This window comes from Podarcis vaucheri, assembly GCF_965113315.1.
Source record: "Podarcis vaucheri genome assembly, chromosome: 5".
NCBI classification, from domain to species: Eukaryota; Metazoa; Chordata; class Lepidosauria; order Squamata; family Lacertidae; genus Podarcis; species Podarcis vaucheri.
In genome coordinates this window covers 15,695,102-15,719,666 of record NC_138763.1, presented here as the reverse complement: position 1 = coordinate 15,719,666, position 24,565 = coordinate 15,695,102, and the positions used below count along the sequence as shown (strand labels likewise).

Below are 24,565 nucleotides of genomic sequence, written 5' to 3'. Positions count from 1 at the left end.
GATTGAAGCCACCTAGGTTCTGGGAAAACGATCTGCAGAAAGAGCTGGCTTGTGTGGGGCGAGGTGGGCTTTGTTGACAATCAGCAGGTGAATAATAATAATAATAATAATAATAATAATAATAATAATAATAATTTTTTTTTTGTACCCTGGCCATCTGGCTGAGTTTCCCCAGCCACTCTGGGCGGCTTCCAACAAAGATTAAAAATACATTAAAATGTCACACATTCAAAACCTCCCTGAACAGGGCTGCCGTCAGATGTCTTCTAAATGTCAGGTAGTTGTTTATCTTTTTGACATCTGATGAGAGGGCGTTCCACAGGGCGGGCGCCACTACCGAGAAGGCCCTCTGCCTGGTGTCCTGTAGCTTTGCTGTGAACAGCTGTAGAGCCAGTTTAAAGCAGAAAGGGGCACAATGTTTATGGGGTTGCGGGATGGGGACTCCTTTTCCGACTGTTCTGCGATCCTCCCCAATCCTTTGCTTCTTCCTCGAAGATCTCCCTTCCCTCAACTCCCCCTGTTTCTGAAACACAAAGAAGAATGGAGAGGCCACCTCTGTCTCTTCCCATCCTTGCTTGTGTTTCTCCTCACTGCTGAAGCCTTAGTTTTGTAAGCTACTTGCAGCCAATGATCTATTTCTTGCTGCCCATTCCATAAAACATTACATACTTTGATAGTGCTATATATATACAGTGGTACCTCGGTTTTTGAACGTCTCCATTGACAAACATTTCAGCTTTTAAACGCCATAAACCTGGAAATAAATGCTTTGGTTTTGGAACATGCCTCAGAAGTCAAACATGCCACGTGGCTTCCGCTGAGTGCAAGACCTAGCTGTTGAGTTTTCAGTTTTCGAACTTTTCAGAACTCGAACAGTCTTCCGGAATGGATTACGTTCGAAAACCGAGGTACCACTGTGTGTGTGTATGTATGTGTATCTATCTATCTATCTATCTATGCTTAATACCGCTGTTAAGTTGCAACCCAGAAGTTCAAAAACATACGTCACAGGGTGTCAATACAGAGTCCCTTCTATTTGTTGTCTTTTCTTTGCTTGCTGAGGTGCTGGTTTTTTGTGTGTGTTCTGGTTTGCTCAAGTCAGCTTGCTGTGTGGCCACAGTGTGGGTGTCCTCTCTTGGCTTGATTACTTGACTATATGAGGTGGTGTCAACCTTGGAGTGCTCTGCTGAATTGCTTTATGTAGGGTAGCAGTGGAGAACCTCGGGGCCAGATGTTGCCCTCAGACTTCTCTCTGACCCTTGGGCCTCTCTCTAAGCCATGCCCCATCTCCCCAGACCACACCTCCTCACTGTTGTTCCACTGTTGCACCCCTATTGTCTTTACCTGGCTAAAATGGGCCTTTGAATTCTGGTAATGCCTTTTGCTCATCTGGGTAGAGCATAAAGAGGAAGGGGTGTGTGTGTTTATATGGAGAAACTACCCTACTGTGGAAAGACAGTTTTTACATTTGTGTTTGAATGGTCATCAGTCATGGATGCTTTAGCTGAGGTTCCTGCAGGGGGTTGAACTAGATGACCCTTGAAGTCCCTTCCAATTCTACAATTCTATGATTCTTTGCTCCTCCTACTTTTGCCTCTGGCCCCACCAACATGTGGCCTTCATAAGGTTGCCCAGAAGTAAAAGTGGCTATGAATAAGTTGGCCTATGTTTTACCTATTCTTCAACATTCACTGAAAGTTGGGGGGTGAGGGACTACACTTTTCAAAGCTGGCTGAAGTTTTTGTGAAAAGTGATTCCTTTTTTGGCCCAGCTCTGTTTCCAACACAGTCCAGAAAACCTTGTTCTCTTGGGACGGACAGAGGGAGGAACTCACAGCTTATATAGACTCGAAGTGCTGGGCTGCGTGAACCTGTAAAGTCAGACAGAACATTATCTAAGCCTGAAGGAAACGCAGATATGATTTCTTTATGAAGTCTTGGGTAAATCTGTTCAAATGTATTGAGTCTCCGTTAATTCCCAAGGTCACAATGAAAATACAATTTACCTTTTACAAATATGACTATAAACTTTAAATCTCCCCATAGAGAACTTTCCCCCAAAACATACCCAGAGTCAAAAGTAATATTCCGTTATTTGTCAAAAACTTTACGCATAGCCTAGCCAAAACTTAGTTCTTGGCGATTGATTTCAGTGGGGAGAGCTAAGCACGAACGTAAGAAGATCTCTGCTAAATCAGGCCACTTAGTCCAACATTTTATTCTTACAGTGGCCAAGGAGATGCCCATTATGGGACATGAACCCTATTAAGACACCCCATCTAAAACTTGGAACTGGGCGTTTTCTGCAGTACAAAGTAGACGTCAGGCACATCTTGTGTGCTTCAGGGACATGTGGAAGGTGAATGAGCTGATTTAATTAAAAAGAGGTGTAGGGGTCAGCTGTGGCTCCAGGATTAGGGGTATTCTCAGGTAGGATATCCACAGATGGGCAGTGTTCGGCCCTAATTTATCATTTGCCCATTATAGCTCCTTTATAGGAAACTGTGGATTCTTACGCTTTTGGGTTTTTTGTTTTGTTGTAAATAAATAATGCATTGTTCACCGTTAGCTCTGTCCATGCTGTTCGGTGTTCATGAATAAGGCAAGGTTTGTCCATTCAAAGAGGCCGCTGGTGCACGTATTTCGGTTTTCCTTTGATCTCCATTCAAAATTCCATTGATAAAGCAATTACGGAATGCCTTGCTATAATTAGTGTGGCTGCCTGAGTGTCTGCCGTGAACGACGTTACCGCCAAAAGTGCTGGCGCTTGGATATGGACGTTATTCTTCCTGACCATGAAAAGCTTTTTATTATTATTAATGGGAATAAAATCTGTGCATCTTAAAATTATTTCACCTGTGAATTGCATCCATTATATCAACCTTGCTGCCTCCTCTTTTTCTGCAGGTAATAGAAGACAACACGGGTGTTCGCAGGGTGGTGGTCACACCTCAGTCTCCGGAGTGCTACCCTCCCAGCTACCCTTCCGCCATTTCTCCGACCCACCACTTACCCCCGTATCTTACTCACCACCCGCATTTCATTCATAACTCTCATACGGCTTTCTACCCACCGGTGACTGGGCCTGGAGACATGCCACCCCAGTTTTTCCCTCAGCATCATCTCCCCCCTACAATCTACGGAGAGCAAGGTAAGAGGACAACTGGTGTGGGGTTTCTAGCCTGGCAGGAGCAGTTCGCTGGGTGCTATGCTAGCCTCCCAACAGGGGGGTCGCTGTTGCTCACAGGGAGATGGGCACATTGCAAACACACCGGCAGAGCCGACCCAGCATCCTGCCAATGCGTTTCCACCATGCTGCCCTCCTTTCTGCATCACCCTCTCCTTCCTATAAGCAACAGCCACCTGACTCTTGGGAATAAAGCATAGCGACTCTGCCCTACCCAGTGAGCCTCTTCAACCATCTAGATTTCGTGTATTTTGCTGTTTTCCCCCAGCATGATCGTATTTTGCACGGTTCTTTTTTAAAAAGAAACAAAATGTGTACAATACAAAGCTGATTGAAGTTACAGGTGTATTACAGGGAAGGTTTTTTTAAAAGAATGTTTGCAATATTTGCTTCATTATCAATACCAGGCTTTGAAGTTGTAAAAGTCAGGACCTGCCGTGAAATGTTGCACTTTGCCCCTTCAGCTATAGGAGGAGCAGCGTTCGAAACTCCTGTTGTCCTAGGCGCATTTTACGACAGAGTATATCATTAGCAGAGATGTGGGTGGTGCTGTGGGTTAAACCACAGAGCCTAGGACTTGCCAATCAGAAGGTCAGCGGTTCGAATCCCCGTGATGGGGGTGAGCTACCATTGCTCGGTCCCAGCTCCTGCCAACCTAGCAGTTCCAAAGTACGTCAGAGTGCAAGTAGATAAATAGATACCGCTCCGGAGGGAAGGTAAACGGTGTTTCCGTGCGCTGCTGTGGTTCGCCAGAAGCGGCTTAGTCATGCTGGCCACATGACCCGGAAGCTGTACGCCGGCTCCCTCGGCCTATAGAACGAGATGAGAGCAGCAACCCCAGAGTCAGCCACGACTGGACCTAATGGTCAGGGGTCCCTTTACCTTTACTATATCATTAGCGCAAGCAGTTTCTGAGCTCTGGGCACAGTACTGCACCTAAGATTTCAGATTAAAACTGCAGGGTGGAAGGAAAGGGGACCTTTTTCTGCCTTCCCACTTCCAGCTACTCTCTGAAGACTGGAGAAGAGACCCTCTGAAGAAGATTAGGTGGGTGGGCAGGGGACGGACTAGACCAGGTGAAAAACGAACATAATATTTTAGCTGCAGTTCGTTCATTTTCAGCTTTGTGTTTTTGTTATAATAAAGTGTGCCTAGACATTCCGTTGTTGCGCCCATAACCTAGGTTTAAAGTGCCATTAAGCTCCTAGCTTTCATATCGCAGTTCCTCACACTGAAGAGAAGTGATGCTGCTCACGACTCCAGTCGTTTTAGAGCTTTGTAGCACTGTTAGGGGCTCGCTGGCTGGGAAGGGACTGCTTTCGATGAAGTGTTAGGGTTAGGGAGAAATTCCTAATTATAAGACCAGGGGAGCTGAAGGCAAGATGCCTCTGGATAGTAGTTGCCTGAGAGTTGCTGTTGGATATCTGGTTCGGGGCTGTGAGAAAAGACCGGCCTTTGGCCTAGCTTGTCATAAATGGGGAATCGCTTTTCTTGGAGGCCTTCAGAAAGAGGCTTGGGTAAGCGCATCTGAGGGACTCTTCAGGACCAAGGCTTCCTACCATCCGGGCGAGGGGTGGTGGCTGTGCTTGTCCGGTGCGTTTGTGTTTAGCCAGCTGCAGTCAGGTTAGCAAAGAAAATGAGATTTGACAAGCCTTGCCCTGCAGGCAAGGACCACTGTCAGAAAGAAGCAAACACGAGTCCCCTGTTTGGTCGCTAATGGAAAGAGACAAAGCACCTTTATCCCTCATGTCATGTGAAGTCATGCTGGTGACTTCTCAAAAATGGAAAAGACGAGAGGTGTCATTTATTTATTTTGCAAAAAACACACAACTCCCAACAACAATCTTTTGCCTGCTTCTCGAAAAGAATGTGCAGTGGGTCACTGTGAAACTGTCTCATGGTCCCTGAGGGTAACAGGGCCATCCTTATTGTGTGTGAGAGATTTGAGCAGATTCCTGCATCAGAGATGCTCTTCTTCATGTGTGCTGCGAAGGGAGACCCTTTCCCATTTAAGATATGTCATCAGAATGCAAGACATGCAACTGAAAGCAATTGAGAGCAGAATTGTTTCTGATAGATGTGGTTAATCTGCGTCATACCCAAATGGTAGAATTCAAAACAGCAGCAGGGATTTTGCAGTGAGTTTCTCAACATAGGAAGCTGCCTTATACCAAGTCAGACCATTAGGTCAGTACTTCCTGCACTGGCTGGCAGCAGCTCACCAGGGTTTCAGGCAGGGGACTCTGCTAGCCGTGCTTTGGAGATACCAGATATTGTCTCTGTGACCTTCTACTTGGAAAGCCGATGCTATTGCCCCTGAGCTAAGTCCCTTCGCCCCAGGTGTTTTGAACAATCACATCTTTTCAGAGCTCATTTTCCCCACTGATGGGATTGCTGCTTCCTTTAGGTGGGAGTCCCATGAACTATATAGCCTTTGGTGCAGATGAAAATGCTTCACTATCAACTGTTGTTTTCATAAAACTGCCCTGAGATCTTTGGGTATGGGGCGGAATACACATTTATTAAATGAATGAATGAAACAACACGATGGAAGTATAACAGTTTGTTATGGCGATATACTCAACCCTAAAATACTCAGTAGACAACGTAAAACCTAAGATTTATAAAAGCTATAAATAAGTAACTCCCCCCAACAAAAGCACATTTTTCCTAAGTCTATAAGCCTGGGCTCCAGAGGGGCTCCGTGAGCAGTCTGTTGCATATATATGGGGCCATTACAGTAGTACCTCGGGTTAAGTACTTAATTTGTTCCGGAGATCCGTACTTAACCTGAAACTGTTCTTAACCTGAAGCACCACTTTAGCTAATGGGGCCTGCTGCCACGCCGCCGGAGCACGATTTCTGTTCTTATCCTGAAGCAAAGTTCTTAACCTGAAGCAATATTTCTGGGTTAGCGGAGTCTGTAACCTGAAGCGTATGTAACCTGAGGTACCATTGTACTGAAAAAGCCACACTTTCCCCATAGCATTTCTTACCTCCTTTTTCATTGAGAGAACTGTGAGCAGGGTCTCCGGTGTAGCCCTTAATGAGTGTACACAGCTATGCCTGGCATTACCGCTCGTTTTCCATGTGGCTGCAGAGGAACTGGCAATGCCATGATGCTGAGCTTAACCCTGTGGTCAGAGGCTCCTGCCTCCCCATGGAGTTTCAGATGCCGCACAGTAAATTTAGGTGAAGGTTGACTTGGCCCAACCTATAATTTATGGAAATAAAGCCCTTTGACATGTGTTTAGAATTAGGACATGAGAGGCATAGCTTTGCCATGCAGAGAGTTATGAATAGTAGTCTTCCATTTCATTCCTCGGTGCTTGAAAGTCTTTTAGGTCTTGGGATATGCTTTTAGGTCTGGAGCAAGTTTGGAAAAAGTCCACGTATCATTATATAAGCTATGCTTACAACTCTAGCATTTTGTGCTGCAATATATCCCAGATTCTGCAACTACAGAAGATGTGTTTTGCAGTTGAGCAGATGTGCATGGATGAGCATATTCTGTGCCCTTCACAAATTCGATGCAAATGTGCTAAATATATAAAGGAATGACCGGGATCTAGCAAAGGAGGTGCCCACGTAGGAATGTAGTAACTGAAGAAAGCCCCCCTCCTTCCCTCCCTCTCAGCTTCTTCAGTGAAGATACGGTACAAGTTGTAACAAAACATCTGTTGTTGTGGTCACCTGCGGTTCTTGGCTGCATTTGCTCGGAGGACATTTTCAAATTAAAGGATGGCCAGTTTCTTTTTTAGACAAGAATGGGCAAGATTATCAGGATTGGCTCGTGGTGCAAAATGTTAATTTCAGGCATCTGCATTTTTAGGGCTGTTGCTGACATTATGTTTGAAAACCTGAAATAAAAAATATTCTAGGTTTGACACATGCCTACTGGCTCTATGAGACACCTTGACTTGACGCTGAAGCATTTGCATGTACAGTGGTACCTCGGGTTACATACGCTTCAGGTTAAAGACACTTCAGGTTACAGACTCCGCTAACCCAGAAATATTACCTCGGGTTAAGAACTTTGCTTCAGAAATCGTGCAGCGGCGGCGCAGCGGCAGCAGCAGGAGGTTAGTGAGACCTAGAGCTTCACCACCACTCCTGGATTGGATAACTTGTTATTCCAAGTCTTGGCTTAGCTCAACTCAGCAGGAAAGAGGGCTTGAGAGGAGGAAAGCAGCTGCAAGCTCCTCTTCCGGAAATCTCATGGTCCTGATAAGTTTAGTGTTGTGTGGGAACGCAAGCAGGGTTTTTCATTGTGGTGGTAAATGAGTGCTGAGGAAGCTGGCTTTGGAGTCTAAGCTGAACCTGTTTCCTTTCTGTAAATTTCAGAGATTATACCACTATATGGAATGTCCAGTTACATAACCAGGGAAGATCAGTACAACAAACCACCGCACAAAAAAATCAAAGAACGGCAGATCGATCGCCAAAACCGTTTGAACAGTCCCCCTTCGTCCATCTACAAGAGCCATCTAGGAAACTGTTCCCCAGTCTACAATGGCACCATCAAGGCTCACAACGGAGCCGCGAACGGGGGAGGAGGAGGAGGAGGAGCAGCCGTGCCTGTCGTGAAAAAAACCGAACGCAGAGCAAGAAGCAGTCCAAAGTCAAGCGAGCAGGAACTGCACGGTAAAGTTAGCTGGTGCTTCTTTGTAATATATTTCAGTTTTTTAAAAACCTAAAAAACCATACTCTCAATGAACTAAGCTGAAGGGGCCAGCAATGTCATTCGTGAAGCATCGGTCGCATAAGCAGTAAGCCGAGTTGCTTTTGTTTTGAAGTTTGGAAAAGATTGGGACAGGGGAGGTTGGATAGAGCTTTGCCTGTTCTCTCTTTGTGGAGCCACTTTGTGCATTACACAGTAAACCTGGGTTTTCCCGTAGACTGTACACTCAGCAGGGAGCTGTAGCTAAAGGGAGGTCCCTGTATTTTGTCCTTTTTGGCAAAAACATTGGTCACATTTTTAGGTTAAAACATCGGCACTCCGCCTATAGTGAATCCCGGAAACAACCCTTGAATGCTGTCTTGTACCAGCATTAAAAATACCTTCTGGGTTGTATCTAATGCGGCACGTGCCGTGTTCTGCTCGTGTAATGGAACTTCCTCTTGCCCTTCTCCCCTGCCTCCTTCAAATCTTCTCCCTTGGTATTTTAAGAAGTACATAAGATTAGACAGCTTCCCTGCATGTATGCTCACTTGGAGGTAAATTCTATTAAGGTCACTGGGACTTACTCCCAAGGAACTATGCGCAACTGCTACCTGTGGGCTTTGTTAAATTCCAAGCTGCGATTTGAATGCCAGAGTTTAGCTATGTGAAGAAGTACTTCCATTTTGCCTGCACATGCCTTTCCAACATTCAGCTACATGGAATGGCCCTGAGTTCCGGTGTCGTAAGAGTGGGAGAAGCACTTTTCTGGGTCCACTTTCTCTGCCCCATGCATAGTTTTATATAGTTTTTAATTTTAAAAAGCTAACCTTTTCTATATGCATTAAAAGCCCCTGCCCAATAAGGAGTAGAGGGCAAGTCTTTTAACTTCATTGCAATATTACCCCCATCAGTTTCAACTCAAATTTGTAGCCATTACAGATTTGTATGCGAGCGACAATGGCCGCCCCCACCAAAGACATTATGCTGCCTCTCCTGGAGATTAAAGCAGGAAACATGCTGAATGTCTACAAATCTCTGGAGGATATAATTTGGGGCCAGCTCAGTTTGGCTCACTTTGACTTTCAGCTCTCCAGCTGATGGACACTGGGCCATGTTTTCAGATTTCCTGGGTGCTACACGTTCTAAATGATTATGCAAAACCAGCAGCCCTCTTTCGGCATAAAATACACCTTTTGGCTGAAGCTCTTCTGGGTACATATGCGAGTAAACACCCCTTTCACCACCTACGAGGTCTACACCCATTTCACTTGCAGGAACGATGAAGGATGTTTCCTTGGAGCTATCTGGCAACTGTGGTCGTTTCCTCTTTTCCCAGACACAACAAATGAGTTGCTCAGGCCACAGAGTGAAGCGTACATCAGGGAGTGGATGTAACAGATGCAGGAGGTGCCCTACCCATTGATTTGCTTCATACCCAAGCCATTTCTTATGCCCAGGAGTGCTATGTTTGTCCTGTGTTCTTGGCTTCTCTACTTGAAAATATCAGGCAGTAGCTGATGGAAAAAGATCCTCTGTAGCCTATATTATCATATGATATATAAGGGACGTCCAACTCCCAAAAGACTGCAGTCTACTCCTAGGGGGGAAAATTGTAGTGATCTACTTTGTAGAGCTTTTTTTAAGGGGGAGATCCCAATTTTCGTTCGCTTTTTTGGGGGGGTCAGGCCATCCCTGGTATCATAACAACATAGAGGAGCTGGGTATGTTTAGCCTGGAAAAGAGGAGACTGAGAGGAGATAGGATAGCCATCTTCAAATATCTCAAGGGCTGTCACATGGAAGAGGGAGCATGCTTGTTTTCTCCTGCCCAGGAGGATAGGACTCGAACCATTGACTTCAGGTTACAAGAAAGGAGATTCCAACTAAACTTTCGAAAAAACTTTCTGACAGTTATGATCTGTTTGGCAGTGGAACAGACTCCCACAAAAGGTGGTGGGCTCTTCTTTCTTAGAGGTTTTTAAGCAGAGATTGGGTGGCCATGTGCCATGGATGCTTTAGCTGAGATTCTGGCATTGTAGGGGGTTGGACTAGATGACCCTTGGGGTCCCTTCCAACTCTTAAGATTCTATGATGATATGATTGGTTATGATAGAGCTGCTCCCAGTCAGAGGAAGTCATACTGGATTACATGTACAATTAGGCTGACCTGGTTTGAGGCCGCTTCCTATGCAAAATAGCAGCAGAAGCTGTTTGGTTTGCAAAAATCCTGACATGTCTCTGAGTTGCAAGCATGTTGTCCTAATACTGCAGGCACACATTGCATAATTAAGAGTGTGCATCTGAGATAGAGGGACGCGGGTGGCGCTGTGGGTAAAACCTCAGTGCCTAGGACTTGCCGATCATATGGTCGGCGGTTCGAATCCCCGCGGCGGGGTGAGCGATGAATGGCTCTTTCGGTCCCAGCTCCTGCCTACCTAGCAGTTCGAAAGCACCCTAAAGTGCAAGTAGATAAATAGGTACCGCTTTATAGCGGGAAGGTAAACGGCGTTTCTGTGTGCTGCGCTGGTGCCGGCTCGCCAGAGCAGCTTCGTCACGCTGGCCACGTGACCCGGAAGTGTCTCCGGACAGTGCTGGCCCCCGGCCTCTTAAGTGAGATGGGCGCACAACCCTAGAGTCGGACACGACTGGCCCGTACGGGCAGGGGTACCTTTACCTTTACCTATCTGAGATAGAGGCTGCAAGTGTTTGCATGTAACACAGAGTCGGTGGGCACCCTTGGTGAGTTGCTATCGCCAAGGTCTCCTTCCCCTTCTGACTTAGTGGCCCCCAAGGCATTTATGAAATGGCACACCTGTGCCCAGGTTCACAATGCTCCCCTTTGTTTCCAGTAGTGATGACTCACGTCAATGGGGTCTGCATGTCAGAGCTACAAAGGTTCGCCTTTCTTCCTCTCCCCGGTTGGAATGCTTGGCCTTGCCTTTGACTCCAATATGCAGCTCTTAGTGCTGAAGTTTCAAGAGGGGGAAAATGAATGCTTTTCTTTTCTTTTGGTTTGTTTTCCCAAGCTGGCAGGGGGGGGGGAGTGTAGCTGTTCTTCCACCCCGCTTTTTTCAAAGGGGCATTGTGCTTCGGCGTTTGTTTGCTTCCGTCTCACTGGTCTCCGCAAAGATCCCTTTCGAAATTTACCGATGGCAAAAGTGGCACAGGCAAGCACTGCCTTGAATTTTTCTGCTTCTCAAATCTCGCTTTTGCTTTCAACAAATTCTGGCTCGGCGCTTAATGCTGCAGGAAATAGTAGATTTAATTTAATTTTCCTGGGCAAAGCTAGCTCTCTGTAGAACAACTGGGATTTTTGCATCGGGCACCAGCTGTTGGGGCTTCAAAATGAGCTGATATTCCTGAGCACGCAAGTTCAGCTGTCCTTGTTTTAAACATGAACATGTAACTGCGTCATATATGTATATCAGTGGACGCTCGGGTTGTGAACGTGATCCATGCAGGATGCATGTTCGCAACCCACAGCATTCACAACCCACGTCTGCACACGCGCAGGTTGCGATTTGGTGCTTCTGCGCATGTGCAAACTGCGATTTAGCGCTTCTGTGCATGCGCGGCCGCCAAAACCTGGAAGTAACCCGTTCCGGTACTTCCAGGTTTCGGCAGTCCATAACCCAAAAAAACACAACCTGAAGTGGCTGTAACCCGAGGTATGACTGTATAACCTCTGTATAGCCAGTGCTATACAGCACTGGAGGCTATACAGCGCAAGAGGAAGCTTGGCTCTCTCTTGTGTTTTTCGGGGGTGGGGGTAGGGATGAGGATGAGTGACATTTGCAAGTCTGGTTTTTGGAACAGCCTAAGAAAAATGGTTGGGTGGGGAGATGTAGTGCTGATGGTTGTTTTTTAGCGGGGCTTGCTACAAAATGAGGTGTTTGGTACCGAGAGGACACGGGTGGACGTGGGTTAAACCACAGAGCCTAGGACTTGCCGATCAGAAGGTCGGCGGTTCGAATCCCCGCGACGGGTCACTCCTCCTGCCAACCTAGCAGTCCGAAAACACGTCAAAGTGCAAGTAAGTAAATAGGTACCGCTCCAGTGGGAAGGTAAACGGCATTTCTGTGTGCTGCTCTGGTTCACCAGAAGCGGCTTAGTCATGCTGGCCACATGACCCGGAAGCTGTACGCCTGCTCCCTTGGCCAATACAACGAGATGAGTGCAGCAACCCCAGAGTCGGTCATGACTGGACCTAATGGCCAGGGGTCCCTTTACCTTTACCTAGGCACGACACACATGCAAATGATAGTTGTCTAGCAATTTCTAGTAACTTCCTGTGTTTTCCTAAAAAACACTTTACTCTTTGCCCCACCCCTTTCTTTCCCTGCCCTTGTCCTATCCTTAAGAATGGTTCAGTCTGGTTTTTGGATCAGAGGCTAAGAAAAATGGTTGGGTGGGGAGATGCAGCGCTGATGGTTGATTCGGAGCAGTGCTTGCTACAAAATGAGGTGTGGGGTACCGAGAGCAAATTGGGGAGGGGCGGTATCTGGAGGAAGCTGGCAGGAGAAATACCAGGCCAGTGCTTGGCAAGGGAAAAGCGGGCACTTATTGAATTTCTAAAGGAGGCATTTGGTACAGAAGAAGCTGTAACATGCCACTAGCAGTCTCACAGGACAGAAACTTCTGCCATTTTCTTTGAGTAGTTCTGCTTGTTTGATGGATATATTTGTGTTGATTTTCATGTGAATAAGTGCTCACATCAGTTAAACGGGATGTGTTTTATTACATTGCGATACCAGGGAGCAGCATGTGTGTTTCTGGGTACGCAGCATGGCTGTAATTCTGACCAAAGATGGAAATCTCAATACTAATCGAATGCCAGTTCTGGGGCTAGGCCAAAGCCATACCAAAATTCTCCAGCTACTTTGGGGTATGTGTTATGAAATATTGAAAACTGCTGTGTTTCAGGGGCGGGGAGGAAGACAACATGTGAAAATAAAAGGAAGACATTTGTAACATCTAAATGTGAAAGTACTGTATGTTTTGGCGGTGAACCTGAGGTTATTATTTTGTATTTGAAAAGTTCTTTGGAGCATGCTGCCAGACCTCATGGAAGTTGGTTGCTTCTCCTTTGCCATTCTTCACCTAAAAGAAGTGGACTTGTTTTCTTCTGCCCTGGCTCTGATTAGGAGATATTTTGAAGCTACATTTTTCTGGGAAGTTCTGCAGGCTGCACAGCTGTGGAGCATGATCGTGGCTGGGAAATGCCAAGAAAACGGAATGAAGTCAAGTGCTGGAACGTTCACTGGGTCAGCTAGGGAGTGCTTTTGAGTTAAAATTGCACAAAGGAAAGGACAGAAAACAATGCAGGAAACATTAATCAAATTGGTGTGCGTCTGAGAGGAGGCTGAATTTGTTTACTGCCCTTCCAGATAATCTTAAAAGGAAGAAGACAGTCTTGCCTTTCGGATTCTGGTTTTCAAAGTATGCTTCCTAATGAAACTGCAAGTCGAAGAGTCAGCTCCTTAGATTGGATACCCTGCAAGCTCTGAAGTGGAAAATTGGGGAGGAATTTCCCAGTGAAGGCAAAGAACGTGCGTTTCCCAAAGCCATGGAAGCTCTTCCTGTAAGGCTTAGAGCCAAACGCACCAGAATGGGGATGTTTAAAAAGCCTCTTGTGGGTCGGCTGTCTTCCTATTTAAATTTACTTAGGACATTTTGCCATTGCACCTGACAATCTTCTCAGCAGGATATTGTGAGGAGGAGTTCTTGGATGAGCCCCATTAAAACACAAACTAATTTTGTCCAAATGGCCCAGAGAGGGGAAAGGGAGGTACATAATACAAAACTGTGTGACCCTCAGAAGGTCACAGGTCCGCTGTTCACACAGTGTGGCACCAGCAACTGGAGTCATAGAAGCTGGCAAGAGATCGCTTGAGTTGGGTTGGGTTAAGCAGCCAAACCTACTTATTTAAGAACGTTTGGAGTTAGAGTAAATTGCACCTCACCGAGAAAATTCTGCTCTCTTTCTTAAAGCGTTTCCCATAGCAGCGCTGAGAGTGTTTTGTGGTGGGGTGCTGGATTAAAGAGTCTGGATTCAAATGATAGCTGTGTTCTGTATCCATTGTTTGGAAACTTCAGCTGGTGCAGAATTTGGCAGCCAGGTTGCTCACCAGGGCAGGATGATTTGAGCATATTACACTGACCCTGGCCAGACTATCCTGGCTGCCCATTAGTTACCAGGCCCAATTCAAGGTGCTGGTTTTGACCTATAGAGCCTTAAATGGCTCAGAACCACAACACCTCAAGGACTGCCTCTCCCCATATGAACCTACTCAGATCCTGCGATCATCATCCGAGGCCCTTCTTCGTGTGCCTCCTCCATGAGAGGTCAAGAGGGTGGAAACACGAGAACGGGGCCTTTTCAGCAGTGGCCCCCTGTTTGTGGAATGCTCTCCCCGGGGAGGTCCGCCTGGCGCCTTCATTGTACACTTTTAGGCGCCAGGCGAAAACATTCTCTTCAACCAAGTGCATTTGTGGAAGGTGGGGATTATTGGTTTGTTTTTGTTCTTATTTTTATTATGTATCTTGTTTTTTTGTTTTTTGTAATTTTATGTTGTGAAGCACCCTGAGATCCATGGATGAAGGGCAGTGTCAGGTGCTGGTGGTGGTTGCTCGTGAGTAACCAGGCAGGACTCCGACCTGTCATTTACAGGTTTAATTTGAAATTTCCTTCCAGTAGCACCTTAAAGATCAACTAAGTTAGTCTTTAAGTTAGTCTTAGTTAGTCTTTAAGTTAGTCTTAGTTGGTCTTTAAGGTGCTACTGGAAGGAATTTTTTTATTTTGACTATGGCAGACCAACACGGCTACCTATCTGTAACAGGTTTAATTTGGTGCAAACTATTTACAGTGCAGAACCCCAAAGTTCATGTCCGCCTTAGTCACTTGCAGATTCCGGGAGTGGCCCCTTCCGGCTTCTCCCCCAACATAAGAGCTTAGACACCCTAAATCTCCACATCCCCTCCTTACGGAAAGGAGATTGTTAGCCATTTTAAGACTCCCTAGGGTAGTGATAAAGCGGGATATCAAATCCAAACTCTTCTTAAGCCCCGGCTGCAGTGGTCCTGAAGCTGGACCCTGATCTGTTTCCCATGTCTAATAGAAATCCAGCATCACCTCCGCTTAGGTCAGCGTGCGCTCTCACAGTCGCGAAAGTTTAAAAACAAAGCCCAGTCCTGCTGTACCCGGAGCAACGAAATAATATTTTTTACAGCTGGTTTAGTCCGAGTCAGGCAAAATATCTGATAAAATTATTTACCTTTTAAATAATTTTAAAGCTATTCAAAATGCGATGGGGGTGAAAATAAGTTTTAGAGGAGGCTTCGAAACGCAGCCTTTTGCATGCACATTCTCACAAAGCTGCAATGTGTGGTTTGTTGAGAAAGAGGAAAATCAAGCAAAGGAGCATTCGGTATTTGTAAATGAAGTCCACGGTTTAGCTGACATGTGTATGACATGGCAGCTGGCAGCCTCCTTCTGGATCTCTGGAGCAATCTGAAGAGCCAGCTTCTGCGATGTGATTTTGGCAGGCGTGTTGCTGTCAAACAACAACAGTCTTGTTGCCACACAAGCTGCTAAGGAATGGTGCTTCAGGATCCCTATACATAACTGGTGCTGAAATTCTCTGGGACTGGATTCTGCTTGCACTGTAAAGTAGGAAAGGGAGCTGAGTAGAAGCGGGAAGGGTTTCCGTGTAATAGGCAGGCTGCTTAACAGAGTTTTGAGGTTTTGAAAAGCAACTGCAACATTTTGCAGGCTTTTCCGGACGACATGGTTGTTGTTTTTCTGCACAATAAATACGGTAGCTGTTTGCTGCAGGATCTTCTCCCCACAGCTAGTGCACCTGTTGTGGGGGGAAATTGCACTTTCTAGCTACTCAGACAAATGTGTTTCCCATCCCTGTGGGCAAATGTGATTTTTGTCCAGGTAACATGCTTAGTGGAATAATCAGCATTGCATAATGAGCTACAGGTCCCTGTCACATCAGTGTCGATAGGTAATGTTCTTCTTTCCCCACCCTAAGCCATTTTATGACACACACACACACACACACACACACACACACACACTTAGAGGCTGAGCAGGGGCCCAGATAGTTGCAGTCATTTGTGGCAAGGTTCATGAGCTCTTTCAAAGCATGCAAACATGCAGGATATGAGTGTGGTCAGTTTTGTGTATTCTGACTCACCAATATGGGAGCACACATCTATTAAACCATGGCTTAGATCTGCTTTTCTCCTTCCATTAGGCTTTGTAAGTTCACTTCTGTCTTCATGGTGCTTCCAACTCTGGGAGTGTAGCAATGGCTATAGCTGTAGCTTGTAAGTTCATGTGTTGTGCCAAACCATAGACAGCACGGACTATCGTCTCTATAAACTGCCTTCAGTTCACGAGTTCCAATTCAGGTTTGTCAGCCAGTTGCAAATACAGCTTATCAGTTCAAACGTCAGGCCAGCCATAATTATGATTCATTAAACATGGTTGGGTGTCTGAAGTGAGCTGAGGGGTTGGTTCAGAGATTACTCTAAATTATTTTTGCACCAAGTGCAGTGATTGAAATCATGATTTGCTTTTGAAAATGTACTGGCAAACTATGGCTTGTGCAATTTACCTCTGCCCCAACCTTCCCTGCCAATCTCCAGACACAGTGCTAGACCTTTGTTGATTGAGTTTTGGACGTGGTGTCAAACCACAGTTTTTCTAAACTAGCTTTAATCTCTGGTCTGAAATCCTAGTTTGCTGACCATCTCAAACCATGGTTTCCTGGGTGATATTGGTTTAGGCATAATAGCAAACCATAGTTTGGTGATAAGATCTCAGTTATCTCGCGAGTGGTGTGGATAGTCAATGGGATAAATAGGATTTTGTGGCTTGCCTTACAAATCTGGCTACTGCTTTGCAAAACACAGTGCAGCTGGTGGTACCAATTATCTCTAAGGAGTTAGACCAATTCCTTATGCAACCTCTTATTTCCTTAGGAAACAGATTTGGATGCCCAGCCTTAAATGCCAGCCATGATCATAAAGCAAAACTAAACACTTAGCTCTTTTCTTTTCTTTTTTGCTGTTTTAAAGTTGTCACAGCAGGCCAGTCGCTGCATCCTTCCAGCAGTTTGACTTTGCCTCCAAAGGCACATTCTTCCATTGTCTCCCAAGACAGACAGATGCCAGCAACAAGAATTTCAAGTAACAAAACATACCCATATAAGGAAAAGAGAGCTTAGTGGTTGTACAGGAAAGATGGTTGTAGTTTTAGATGTTCCAAGAATGGCTGTCAAATGAACATGCCTCTCCATAAGATTCCTTGAGTTGATGGACGGTGAAAAGCACGATCAGTTGTCTTAACAAAGTCAGTAAAAGGATGGCATGCCATATATAAGGTGTGAGCCTTCCCCCAGCCCCAGTCGATATTCCTTTTGTGAAATGGTTAATTTGTACATAAGCACCATGTCCCATACAGTGCTACCTCGGGTTCCAGATGCTTCAGGTTACAGACTCCGCTAACCCAGAAATAGTACCTCAGGTTAAGAACTTTGCTTCAGGATGAGAATAGGTGGCAGCGGGAAGTCCCATTAGCTAAAATGGTACCTCAGGTTAAGAACAGTTTCAGGTTAAGAACCGACCTCCAGAACGAATTTAGTTCCTAACCCAAGGTACCACTGTACTTGCAAGATTCAGACTTCAAAAAGATTCGCATTTAAAGTCATCCCATTTTTTTGCCATTAATAATCTAGCTGCAGTTAATAAAATGGAGGATGAGGTTTTTGTTGGTTTTATGTTCTTACTCTGAGGAGTAAAATAACATAGTAGGGCTGATGTTGAGTCTGGTTGTAGCGATTTCGAGGCTGGTTGTAGCGATTGCCCGCAGTGGGACCACATCTGGCCACCCGAATGCCTCTTGCAGTTCCAATTGCCAATCCATAAGCCGAGGGTCAGCAAATTTTTTCGCAGGGGGCCGGTCCACAGTCTCTCAGACCTTGTGGGGGGCCGGACTATATTTTGAAGGGAAACAATGAACGAATTCCTATGTCCCACAAATAACCCAGAGATGCATTTTAAGTAAAAGCACACATTCTACTCATGTAAAAACATGCTGATTCGTGGGCTGGATTTAGAAGGCGATTGGGCTGGATCTGGCCCCCAGGCCTTGGTTTGCCTACCCATGCCATAAGCAAAAGAGACACGGAAAGTGTAATTCTTGGTGGAAGGTCACCTCCCTTCTCAGAGGAAAGTCCATTGTTGACCAGGGTCATGGATGACGAAATGTGGAGGAGAAGAAAATGCATTTGCTGGCTGAGGAAAAATTGGACGTTTAGAGCTGTGGGCAGGCAGGCTGAAGGTGTATGTAGAAGGGAAGAGATTTCCCTGTTGTAAATAAATCACTAGCCTAGTGTATACAAGGAGGACTCTTATTTAAAAGCTTAAAGATGCATCATCGTTTCAGGCAGGGTCTCTTCTGCTTGACAGCTGGTGCTTCGCCAGGGGTGTGTTTCTGTGAATCTTGCCAAGGAGTTTAGTCTGTGATAAAATAGCTGAACTTACATACAGAGGAGGCCCAAGACATTTGCTGCCTCAGGCAGCAAATTCCACTTGACAACCCCTCTGCCGTGGTTCTGAAAATTATAATAATAAACAAGACGGTTGGCATGCTACTTACCCCGAAGTGATACCTGCAAATCCCCTTCGCCCTGCATAAATGTTGGAGCTGGCCTTTTTGCTTAAATGGTAGGGCTTGTCCTCCTTGCGTAATATTACTGCATTTTCATAGATTCTTAGTATGAAATAGCATCCTTTGCTGTGTTAACTTGCTGCGTGTGGCGAGAGCCGATAAGCCAAATTCTCACTGAACTTGGATGACTAATTTTTCATAATGCTTCCTCAACCGTATTTCCTGCTTTCAAACTACAGAGTTCCTGTCCTGCAGTTTCCAGCTCTTCCTCCGCACCCAAAGCAGGGTGAAAATTGACTTTTGTCACTTCCATGGTTAATTACGCCTGTTCTACCATTCTTTTGTCTCAGGGAGATAATGGAAACAAACCTTAGGCATTTGATCATAGCCTATCACCATAGTTAGAGGGCAGCACATTAACTAGACATGGGATTAATCTTTAATTAAAAACGAATGGGAAGGGGAACCATTGGCCATACTTGCTGATGGGATTTGGAGTCCACCAATACCTGGAGGACCACAGGTTCTTATCCCTAAACTTATTCCACAGCATGAGAAGAAATTCCAGTCTTACATCTCGAAATCTAGTGCTCTCGAAGCTACCAACACGAGTTTGACCAAACTTCGGGAGGCAGTGGAAGGCAGGAGTGCCTGGCGTGCTCTGGTCCATGGTATCACGAAGAGTCGGAAATGACTAAACGACAACAACAACTGCAGACATTATGTTCCCAACCTCTCAAGCACAGTTAGGAAGCAGGGGATCTTGTGTGACCTTGTAGGCCTTCCCTTTTCAGAACCAAACATGGTGCAGTGTTGCACTTTCACCAACTGGAATGTACTGACCGTGGTTATTTTCATGCCCAGGTTCTGTGGGTTTTGAGCCTGGTAGCGTCAAGTCTGTTTGCAGATGTTACGCTGCTTTATCATTTGGGAGGTGATCTGCATGTGGCAGAATTGGGAGTGAGGAAACTCTGGAAGTTGCTCCCGCGGGAGGCAGTGATAGACGGCAACTTTTGGATGGCTTTAGAAGAGGATTAAGCAAATCCATCGAAAATGAGGCTATCAGTGGCTTCTAGCCATGATAGCTGTGCCCTGCCTCCACGGCCGGAGGAAATATGCTTCTGGATATCAGTTGCTGGAAGCTGCAGAAGCAGAGAGCGTTTTTTTGCGCAGGAACTGTTTTGAGCTTCTGTAGGCATCTAGTTGGCCACAGTGATAACAAGATGCTAGATTTGATGGGTCTTTGGCCTGATCTGGCAGACCCTTCTTATAATTCCTGGGGTATCCTGGAGAAAGTGGAATGGACCATTATAAATTAATACATTTTAAAAAACATTTCCCCAGCTTCTGTGGCCTCATAGCTCTGGTCCCACCTTTGAATGGTTGCCATTTGCCTTCCTGTCTAGATTTGGGTACCGTTTTCCCCCAGCCTGGCCCTGGGAGCTCTCTCTAAAAAGGCAGGTGCCAGGTGCTGGACCAGCATGGAGTTTCTGAGCAGCCATCAAGGGCAGAGTCACATGGATGCTGCATTCATTGCAGAGATGTGTGCTTTTTTAAAATTAAAAAAAAGAAAACAATTCTGGCAGTGAATGCGAAGGAAAAGTTTTGAAGGGCCTTGGATTCTCATGGTGTGGAGCAAGCTGCAGTTATTAAAGGGGATTAGAGTACACAGCTGGTGAGCAGATGGAATGCTTGCAATTTCAAAGCCGCACTCAGCCGTAAACCAAAATTTACACAAAACCTATTAGCTCCCCCCCCCCTTTAATTACGAGTAGCTCAGTTCATTTACTACTTACTACCTGGGCCTCTTAATTCAATTCAAATTTGAGGCTTTACGTAATATTCTCAAACTGAGCCTTTTATCGCTTCGGCTGCACCCTAGTGTGGTCTTGGGAAGGGAGCCGGGGGTCAAAATATTAATTGAGAGAAATGGTTAATAAACTCTGTTTTCTCTGTTTCTTGGGTAATAACTTGGTTCAGGCTGTCCTATTAGGCTCTGCTTGTCCGCTGCAGAATTTCCCCGTTCCTCTCCCCTCAAAAGCCAAGTGACTCTTGCAACAGATGAATGAGGAATCAAAGGGGACTAGTCTGGACTTTTCAGCTTCCTTTTCATTGCCTCGTGATGAAAACTTTCATCTTGACTCTAAAGCAGACACTCGAAATTCCTTCTCACCAGCAAGAGAGAGAGAGAGAGAGAGAGAGACTTCTTAAGGCTCAGGTCTTTCCTTTAACCTTGTTTTGGTGAAATGTCCAGCAAGATCGAGGGCCTCGGTTCACGAAATTCCCCAACCCATTCTTAAATTCGAAAGCAGCTATCCATGGCTTGAGCAGCCATCATGAATAACCTAACACAATGAATGGAAAAATTCCTAATTGCGTATGGTAACATTTCACAGGCGTGGGGCTTTTTTTAGGTTTGTGTTGTGTGTTTTTTAAGAAGCACAGGTTTGTCTCACCAAAGCATTTTGTGAAACTTAAAATTGTCCAAGTACCGGGAGAACCTGGTCTGCAGATGAGACACCTTCTTGTGTCCTGATGCACATCCATATTTACAGTGCATCTCTGGATGCAAAGTTGGATGGTGAGAGCTTCATCTGCCTGGGTGGAGATACTGTCCTTGGTGATAATTTTTCATATGAGTGACTGGGGTACTGGACTAATTTTTAAAGATGATGTAATTTGCTGTGATAAGAATCTGTGTCTTTTATTAGGACGCTTATTACCTGTACAGTGGTACCTCTGGGTGCGAACGGGATCCGTTCCGGAGCCCCGTTTGCATCCTGAAGCGAATACCACCCGCATCTGTGTGTGTGTGGGTCGCAATTTGCCATGAATGTGCATGACATCATTTTGAGTGTCTGCGCATGCGCGAGTGTCGAAACCCGGAAGTAACGCGTTCCATTTCTTCTGGGTCGCCATGGAGCGTAACCTGAAAATGCTCAACCTGAAGCATATTTAAGCCGAGGTATGACTGTATATAGAGCGGTGTTCATTATCACGATGTTGTTAAGAGGCTGTTAGATCAGGCCAGTGGCCAATCTAGTCAGAATCAGAATTGTAGAGTTAGAAGGGACCCCTGAGAATCATCTAGTTTAGCTCCCTGCAATGCAGGAATATGCTGCTGTCCCGTACGGGGATCGAACCTGCAACCTTGGCGTGATCAGCACCACATTCTCGCCAACTGAGCTATCCAGCCCAGCTTCTTGTTCTTACAGTGGCCAGCCAGAGATGGCCTGTGGGGAACCTGCAAGCAAGATTTGAGGACAAGGGCACTCTCCCCTGGTACTGTTGATGTTACTATAATTTTTATTAATCACCACTCATCATCTTCCATGCAAGTGTCTCAAGGCAATGCACTATAAAAACAGTAGAAAGCAACACACACGCAAAAACAAGCAAAACGACAATACAATAGATGCCCATTTCAGAGACCTATTCATCCGACTGGGAAAGCCTGTTGGAACAATTTTAACTTCTTGTGAGGCACTAAACTGTCAGCAATAGTCCACTGAGGGTAGACCAGATCTGGTTCCAGCCTTCAGACTGAAAAAGGTCCTCAGCACCTGTACTATAAAGCAACTGCTGTTGTTTTTTCTTCATTTTTCAGTTTTTTGCACTGGGCTCCTAAGACACACTTCGTACTTCCATGTATGTAATTCTCAGTGCATGATGTGTAACCTGGAACCCTAGCCTAGGTTGAAATCAAATTAATCACTTGATAATACCAATTTATTAGACTGCATGGGCATGGATGAGGGAAAGAACAAACGCCAGATATTCTTTGAAAGCTTTTCAGGCTTTTTTTTAATGCTTTTTTCTAGCTTTTGCCCTTCCATCATTTATGCTGTTGTCTTAAACCAAATGGCTTTGTGTGATCCTTTGCCAATTTAGTTTATTAGTTCAGGCTAGAAACCTCTTAACCCAGACCATAGTATGGTTTCCTTTGTAATTCAGTTGAACTTCTCAGGCCAATTTGCATTTACTGTTCAAAGGAACATATTGCTCAGTTTTGGATGTGTCTTTTAAATAGCATGTTCGTTTACATCCCTCCCCCCGCTTTTCCGCTGAAGGGCATTAAGGCTGATGGTCCAAGTCATTCAGTCATTTCTCACAGGCTTCTGTTTTTTAGAAGAATAGGGGGAACTGTGTCAAGTCCAGTGCAAATGCTCCCAGGCTTTTTATATCTCCTTGAAACCTTGCTTTTACAGGTGTGTGATTTCCTTCTTAGAAGACTGATCAGGATGAGGCAATGTTAATGAAACAGAAGTAAGAGGAATGACATTTCCTAAGCCATTGGCAACCAATAGCCGTAAACCTAAGAAAGCAATGCCCAGAGTTTAGGTGACCAAATTCTGGCTTAAAAAGTCACGATACGAAGAAGCCTCTTGTGTTCTCACAGAGGTCACCATAGTTTCCCGTTGCATCCAAACTCGAAAATCTAGGTTTAATGACTTCTAAACAACCCAGAATATGACAGCTCCATATTCTATTTTAACTGGGGTCTTATTTATTTATTACAAATATTTATATTCCACCTTCCAGGTTGCCTTGCGAGAAATGTTGGTGGCAGGTAGTCCTTCTCGCTTGTGCAGTTGGTTGCCTGCAGGCGATAGCTCAGTCAGTAGGGAGTGAGAAGGGAGTGAGATGCTTGGATCGCAGGGTTGTGGGTTCAACCCAACTTTGGGCAGAAGATTCTTGCATTGCATGGGGTTGCGAGAGATCAGTGGCATGCGGTCAGTGTACTAGAGGAACTAGGTCAGTTCCCTAAATGTTTGCGGTAAATTAGGCTATTGAAGCCTGCTGCCTCCTTCCCAAAGCCAGGGAGAAGCTTCTGCCTGGCTCAGTGAGGGAGGCGCAGTGCTCCAGTAGGTCCAAGACCCCTCCCACCATCTTCCAAAAGCAAAGGAAGCATCTTCTTGGCTTAGGGTAGGAGGCACGATGCTCCAACGGGGAGGGAGGCGTGATGCTCGCGCATGCAATGTCCTCTCCGCAGTCTCCCGCCTCTGGCTCTGACTCAGGAGTCAGCAACCTTTTTCAGCCGTGGGCCGGTCCACCGTCCCTCAGACCATGTGGGGGGCCGGACTACATTTTGAAAAGAAAAAAAAAAGAATGAATTCCTATGCTCCACAAATAACCCAGAGATGCATTTTAAATGAAAGCACACATTCTACTCATTTAAAAACACGCTGTTTCCCGAACCATCCGCAGGCCAGATTGAGAAGGCGATTGGGCCGGATCCAGCCCCTGGGCCTTAGGTTGCCTACCCCTGCTCTAACTGTTCCCCTTCAAAAAAATTCCCCTACGGCTCATGATCCCTTCCAATTCTGAGATTCTATGAAAATTCTGTGAAAAACGCATTCACATGAAGGGCCATAGCTTACTGGTAAAGCATCTATTTTGCATGCAGCCGGTCCCAAATTCTGCCCCCAGTATCTCTAGGTAGGCTTCAGAGAGACCCGTGCCTGAAACCCTGCCAGTCCTTATAGACGGTACTGAGCTAAATGGACCAATGATCTTCCTCAGTTTAAGGCATCTTCCTCCATTCCAATGGTTTGTTTTGTTAAGTCGAGGTTCATTCATCTGATTGTGGCCACTGTGCGTGAATTGTTGCTTTCTTTCCAAGACGAAGTCTGAAAAGATTGTCACGTTTCTTCTTGGCTGTCCCCGCAGAACCAAAGTTTGGATGCTATTGTTATTCGAATCCGTGACTTGCTCTCTCCTATATTCCTGGAGTGTGTTGCTATGTGCCTAAAAAAATAACTATAAATATAAGCAAAATATAATGGGAGTAACATTGCTACCCCCGTGTCTCTTTTCACAGCACAGCTTCTGAAAGTTGGAAGCAGATATCCTCTCCTAAAAAGAGGTCATTTGCGAGGATATCTGGAGCAATTTGTTTGCAAACTGCACAGCAGCCTTTGCAATTGCTGCGAAATAAATGCTAATTTACAAATTGCTGCTGCTGCTGTCATTCATCAGACACTTAATTAAACGGTTAAGCGAGACGTTTAAAAATAAGATTAAAAAGTTAAA

At 45.5% G+C, this 24,565-nt stretch overlaps 1 protein-coding gene across 2 annotated transcripts in view; it reads left to right on the top strand.

Annotated features, from left to right (window-relative positions):
* Positions 1 to 24,565, top strand: part of FNDC3B (fibronectin type III domain containing 3B) — a 289,175-nt gene that overhangs the window by 175,141 nt on the left and 89,469 nt on the right. For both annotated transcript variants that reach the window (XM_082223929.1, XM_082223928.1), the window contains exons 5-6: positions 2,907 to 3,150; positions 7,531 to 7,830. In XM_082223929.1, the coding sequence (XP_082080055.1) occupies positions 2,907 to 3,150; positions 7,531 to 7,830 (544 nt within the window). The remainder of the gene's footprint in view (positions 1 to 2,906; positions 3,151 to 7,530; positions 7,831 to 24,565) is intronic.